A 6,333-nucleotide genomic window follows, 5' to 3' on the forward strand; every position below is an offset into this window, starting at 1 on the left:
GTTTGAAAAGCTTATTATTAACTTCACTAAACTGCCTATAATTTATTCTTGACTTTTGTTTCTAAAAGTGGTTGTATATTTGAAAAGACTAGCTCATCAAGTGGACCAGTTCTGTGTTTATTCTTTACATTGTGTTTTTCTTCGGATATGTTGGAAAGAAGATATAGCTGCCAACTTTTTGGGGTTGATTGAGTTATTATTACAGGTAGTAACCTGATAAAAAAAAATCAATATTATATATTAATTTATTTTTATTGTTTCTATAGTATTATAGAGACAGCCATAGAGGCAATGATGTAGACAATATTCGGTCCAAAGTCTTCGGTTCAACCCCAAAGACTCTAACCAACCCACCTAAGATAATGATGTTTGGGTTTAGGGTAGATAGCTGACTAGGCAAGTTTCATCATTATACTCTTTTTGATATGCCGTACTATTCATAGTTTATAACATTAATTCTTATTAGTCATATATGTTTGTCCTCGTCCATTTCAGGAAGGGGAATTTACATACTAAATAATTGCTTTGATGCTTTCTATACCATTCAATCTTGTCCACACAACATACAACTTACAAAACTCTTCATTTTCTTCAGAGTAGTGAACTTTTCCCTTCTCCACTTTTGCATCACCCTCTTGGTTTTCTGCATTTCACTGCTTTTACAGTTTTTCTGAAATAATTTGATCACAGTCAACTTCTCTATTTGACAAATTCTGGAAGTTTTTACCATTTCCTATTTTTTCTTACTTAAGAAGCTTCTTTGAATTTCATTGATTGGCTTCGTTTCTGCTCAAAAATAATCAACAGGGAGGTATCTGTTTGACTTTTGTCTCATTCTCTGCATCATCCCTTGATTATCAATACCTTCTCAATTGCTCTTTTCTTTAATAGGAGGTTTTCATTTCTTTGTCCGTCGTGTCACACCTTGTTACTGTGTTCCCTTTATTTTGCCCCCGACATCCTTCTCTGTTCCACAAGCTTGCTCATCTTAGTTAGCAAACTTTAACCTTTAGCTGTTGACTTTTTTCAAAAAAATTATTTTGGTGCCGCCATAAAACTAGTACTATATGCATAGATAACATCCGTTTTCGATGGAAAGGAAGTGGCTGTTGTTTGTAAGTTGGTTGATAATCAGGGTATCATTATGGGCTTGTAAGGTTGAAGGGCTTGGAGTCAATTGGGGAACTCAAGCTAATCACAAATTGCCTCTTAGTACTGTAGTACAGCTGTTAAAGGATAATGGTATTCAAAAGGTGAAGTTGTTTGATGCTGATGAATCTACTTTGAGTGCTCTCACTGGTACTAATATTGAAGTTATGGTTGCCATCCCTAATGGTGAGTTGGCTGCCATGCTTGATTATCATCATGCTCAAAAGTGGGTTCGGAGCAATGTTGTGCGTTACAATTTCAAAGGAGGAGTCAACATCAAGTGAGTTGTGCAATCAAATTTTATTTCCCTTGTTTTAACCCTTTAAAATATGCTGTAGATCTTGTCCTGTTTATCTGGGTTGTGACAAAGAATTTGTCTTGATCCAAAATGATAAAATTGCAAAATTTATGTTCCCCTTTTCTTCATTTTGTGGGATGTTATACTTCATCCACTTGCCATGTGATTTGTGCTTATTTGCTCATTTTTTTTAAAGCATCTTCATTTCCTGGACCATAACTTCGCTACACTAAACTTGTGCTGAGCTTACTCCAAATTTCACATTAATTTTGAGCTACCTGTATTTCCATTTTGATGTTAAATTGCCTTTTATGGAGTACTTTTTAATTTCTTTATAAAAAAAGGTTAAGGAAAAGGTACTGAACTTGATTGTGCATTGATTATTTTCTCAAAATAGTAATCTATGCAATTATCAACTGAGTAATACTCAAGCCTAAAAAGTTTTTCTACTTACAGAATTGGCATCTTGTTTACGTTCGAAGTAACAAAATACAATGTTCCACGAGATTGAACTAGGAGATAATTCTTTTTACGAACTGACCAATTCATCCCCAGTTGAAAGTAAATTATATGATATATTTGGAGAGTGGTTGGAGGACCAATTTTCTAGCAAAATCATCTTCCTATTAGTGATGAGCAATAGGAGTACACCCCATTGAACTGCAGAAATTATGGAATGCCATTGGAAGTTGGAATAGGAATATCTTGTTGGAGGTTACGTTTGGCATGTTAGCTGTGGTGTAATTGATCTTGTAGGCTAAAATGTTTAAATTTGGAGGGTTGATTGGAAATGGCAGAGGAATTTAACCACGTAGAAGCAGCAGCCATGATAGAGCAGATGGATGATGGTTCTCATCTTTGAAGGGGGAAGGGCGTTGAAAGACAGGAAAGTAGAATTATTGGTTCTAATCTTAAAGAAAGACCTAAATGACTTGACCTGCTGAATTAGAATGCTTCAAAGAAATGAATTTCAGTATATCATTTGGGTAGATAAGGGATTTAGTTAGCCTATTAGTGTTTAATTCTACTAGTAAGTAGCCCTCCTCATATTCTTTTTAAATTCCCACTAGACTGATTATACTGTGGCAGTGACATGTTGATCCTCTAAACATGCACTTTATAAGAAAGGACATTCCATAGGATAATATATACTGTAAAGCTTTGGGACTTTGGCATGTGATTGTATTTATGCTGTTCTCAGGCTTCTCAAACTTTTCCAGTATCATAAAGGTGATAAGGAGCTGAGAAAACCTATGATTACATTGCACTTCCTAGGGCAAATTTTTGTCTTGACAGACTGTAAATAACAGAGAAAATCAATAATGAATGATGCAGAAATATAAATTTTTGTCAAATTCTATTGTGACTGTAGCTGCAGTAGGACCAAGAAAGTAAAAGCACATGAATGTAGGTTGTCTTAGATTATATGTGCACATACCCATTATTGTATGCTTAAAGTAGTCTTTCATGATGTGAACACTGTTATGTTTTATTGTCCAATTTTTTCGAAAAATAAATTGTATAAATGAGGGCCAGAGAACTTTTTGTACTTAAATACGAAGTAGTAGAAATCTTATTTGATCATCATTTTCATTTGATTTTCTAAATAAACAACTGGGTTTTGCTTTGCAAAAATCTAGAGATGGTGGATTAGTGGACAAGTACTTGGTTCATGCCAATTCATATGCAATTGTTAGTTACCCTTTTGGTTTGTTAGAATGTGAAAACCTCTGCAACTTTAAACCCTTTACCGGTTGCAGATATGTGGCGGTTGGGAATGAACCTTTTCTCAAGGCCTACAATGGCACATATGAAAATGCTACTTTGCCTGCCCTTCAAAGTATCCAAAATGCTCTCAATGAAGCTGGGGTAGGAAACTCGGTAAAAGCAACTGTGCCCTTGAATGCTGATGTTTACGAATCACCACAGTCCAATCCTGTACCTTCTGCTGGAAGATTCAGACCTGATATCGCTGATGTCATGACCCAGATAGTCCAGTTCATGAGCCAAAACAATGCTCCTTTCACCGTCAATATCTACCCTTTCCTCAGTCTGTATGGTAACCCCGATTTTCCAGTCAACTATGCATTCTTTGATGGGGGAGCTACTCCTCTTGATGATAATGGGATCCAATACACTAATGTTTTTGATGCCAACTTTGATACATTGGTTTCGGCCTTAAAAGCAGCAGGGTATGGGACTATGCCAATAATTGTTGGAGAGGTTGGGTGGCCCACAGATGGTGATATTAATGCCAATATTAACAATGCTATCAAATTCTATAGAGGCCTCTTGCCTAGACTTGTAGCTAACACTGGTACTCCATTGAGGCCTGGATATATAGAGATGTACTTGTTCGGGCTCCTTGACGAGGATGCAAAAAGTGTTGGACCTGGGTCATTTGAGAGGCATTGGGGAATTTTCCGGTATGACGGACAACCAAAATTCCCCATGTATCTTGCCAATGAAAACCGGGAAATCTATCTTATTGGTGCAAGGAATGTCCAATATCTTGAGAAGCAATGGTGTGAGTTTAACCCGAATGCTAAGGATCTGAGCAAGCTGGGAGATAACATTAATTTTGCGTGCACTTATGCTGATTGTACACCTCTTGGGTATGGGTCCTCATGTAACGGTATGGATTTAAATGGGAACGTGTCGTATGCCTTTAATGTGTACTATCAGACTCAGTATCAGAAACTTGAGGCCTGCGATTTTGAAGGTATGGCTAGGCTAACAATGAAGAATATATCGACAGGAAATTGCAATTTTACCATCCAGATCGCTTCCTCTGGTCTGAGGACTGCAGCATCAGCGGCTAGCTTTACTATCACCGTGCTCACATTTCTAATTTTTAGAGTTTGATACTTTGATCTCGTGGATGTTGTGGTAATGCCATTCTTTGCTACTGTATGTTTGCTTGATTGCTTTGTCTGCACAATCAGAGGTTTTCATGTTGTAAATTTTTTTGATGTTTGTATAGAATTTTGGTTGCAAAGTTTTCATCATTTGGGGCTATGAAATACAGTAGCTTCCATCCCTAGTCTTTACATGTAAGCTGTTCATAAATCATACGAAGTATTTTGAAAATCGCTCTGACTGGCTAAGGTTTACAGTTTATTATGCAGGGAATTGCGATTTTTCCTTTCATATTATCTCTGCTTGTTTGATGACTGCTTCAATGTTGAACACAGTAATGTGTTTATTTTTCTATTTTTTAATATTTGATGTTGTCAATCTTATTTAGAATATAAAATTCTGCATTAACAAGCGTAAATATTTTAATTTAAATTGACTGACAGAGTACAAGAGCACACTTTCTTTCCCTATTTGTTTGGCTCTAAGCCAATATATCCTCCAATTTCCCGAAATATAGCAACATGAGGGAGATTTAAGCATCACAATGCAATCAATCTGCAAATCCGTTAGTACAAAAATTTAAAATGTTGGAAAAACTTGCATGGCCTGGTCTATAATAATATTATTGTGCACATGAGGTTTAAACGCACGTAATTGTTGTTATATTGAACATAGTGACCCTAATTTTAGCATAGTAACATTATTTTTAACATAGACACATAGTAACATTTATTAAAACTTGTGTGACCTTTAATTTTATTGTGAATTTGAAGTACGACATTATGTTGAACATAGTAACCCTGATTTTAAGATAGTGACCTTTATTATTCACTAGTTTGGTGCCCCGTGCGATACTCGGGTTGCTTATTGAATTTTAAGATAAAACTTTTATCTATGTACCAAGTTTTAAAATATATTTATTGATACAAAATTAGTAAGGAATTGATGTGCTTTTGTGACGATTTAAATTATGTAATAGGCATGTAATGACTAATATGTCTAATATTATGGTGAAAATGTTCGATTTAAAAATTTATAAAAAAAAATTAACAAAGTAAGCTGGAAATATTAGGAATTTCTAAAAATTAGCAAAATATAAATTAAACACAAAAATTGTTATCAGGCCATTGGGTTGACCGAACCTGAAACTTTGGGCTAGTGTTGAACATTTCTTGACCCGTGACCTGAAGTGACTTGACTCGAAATGACCCGTGACCCAACTCGATTGACAGGTCTACAGTAATAAAATCATATTAGATTGTGAAGTATTTTATTTCAATCGATTAGAATATATTATAAATGAATGTTGTACGTTTTGAACTACTTCCTTCAATCCAAAAAAAATTATGATATAAAATAAATTTATATGATAAATTATTTAATTGTTGTCTATGTGGCACGACATTTGCTGAAAAGTTGAAACGTTAAGTGCCGGTGTCTCGTGGTCTGACTAAACTTATAATTTATTTTGTACCTGTGAAATATTGGTATTTTATTGGAAATAAAACTCTTAACCCATAATTTTATCCTATAAATCTATCCAAATTTTATTTTTTTGAAAATAAAACTCTAAACTAACTTTTTTATCCAACAAAATCTATCCAAGTTATTATCCTAATAAAAAATACAACTTTTTTATTCATAAAAAATATACAAATAAATCCTACGTGTCATACTAATATTTAATTGTTGCCTACGTGGCGCGACACTTGGCGAAAACTAAAAACGCCAAGTGTTGTTGTCTTGTGGCATGACTAAGAGTTTAGTTTTATATATTAGTTACTAGTTTTGTGCCCGGGCGATGCCCGCATTGTCCTAAACTTTTTAGCTTGAATGTTAAACACGATCATATAACCCCTTTTGATAATGTAAAATATTTAGACATATGATATCATATCGCCTATTTATATAATAGTGTAATTTTTTGTAATTTTATTTGTAAATAGATATCTATGTTATTATTAACTTGATATTTTTATTATTGCACTTAAATATTTCTAATTTTATATAAATTAACTTGATATAAA

The 6,333-nt window shown here is 34.2% G+C and overlaps 1 protein-coding gene across 1 annotated transcript; it reads left to right on the plus strand.

The window, feature by feature from the left end:
• The first annotated feature begins 206 nt into the window (after positions 1–206).
• LOC110704749 (glucan endo-1,3-beta-glucosidase 8-like) lies at positions 207–4,597 on the plus strand. Its single transcript, XM_021882562.1, has 2 exons — positions 207–1,429; positions 3,208–4,597. The coding sequence occupies exons 1-2, from the start codon at positions 1,092–1,094 to the stop codon at positions 4,310–4,312; spliced, it is 1,443 nt and encodes a 480-aa protein (XP_021738254.1). The 5' UTR covers positions 207–1,091; the 3' UTR covers positions 4,313–4,597.
• The last annotated feature ends 1,736 nt before the right edge of the window (positions 4,598–6,333 follow it).

Source organism: Chenopodium quinoa, unplaced genomic scaffold, assembly GCF_001683475.1.
Source record: "Chenopodium quinoa cultivar QQ74 unplaced genomic scaffold, ASM168347v1, whole genome shotgun sequence".
Lineage (NCBI taxonomy): Eukaryota > Viridiplantae > Streptophyta > Magnoliopsida > Caryophyllales > Amaranthaceae > Chenopodium > Chenopodium quinoa.

What these genes read in the sequence shown, in the direction of transcription:
- LOC110704749 (XM_021882562.1), top strand. Translation starts at nt 1,092, where the DNA reads ATGGAAAGGAAGTGGCTGTTGTTTGTAAGTTGGTTGATAATCAGGGTA. An exon ending in AAAGGAGGAGTCAACATCAA is followed by an intron (nt 1,430 to 3,207) that starts GTGAGTTGTGCA and finishes TACCGGTTGCAG; the next exon opens with ATATGTGGCGGTTGGGAATG.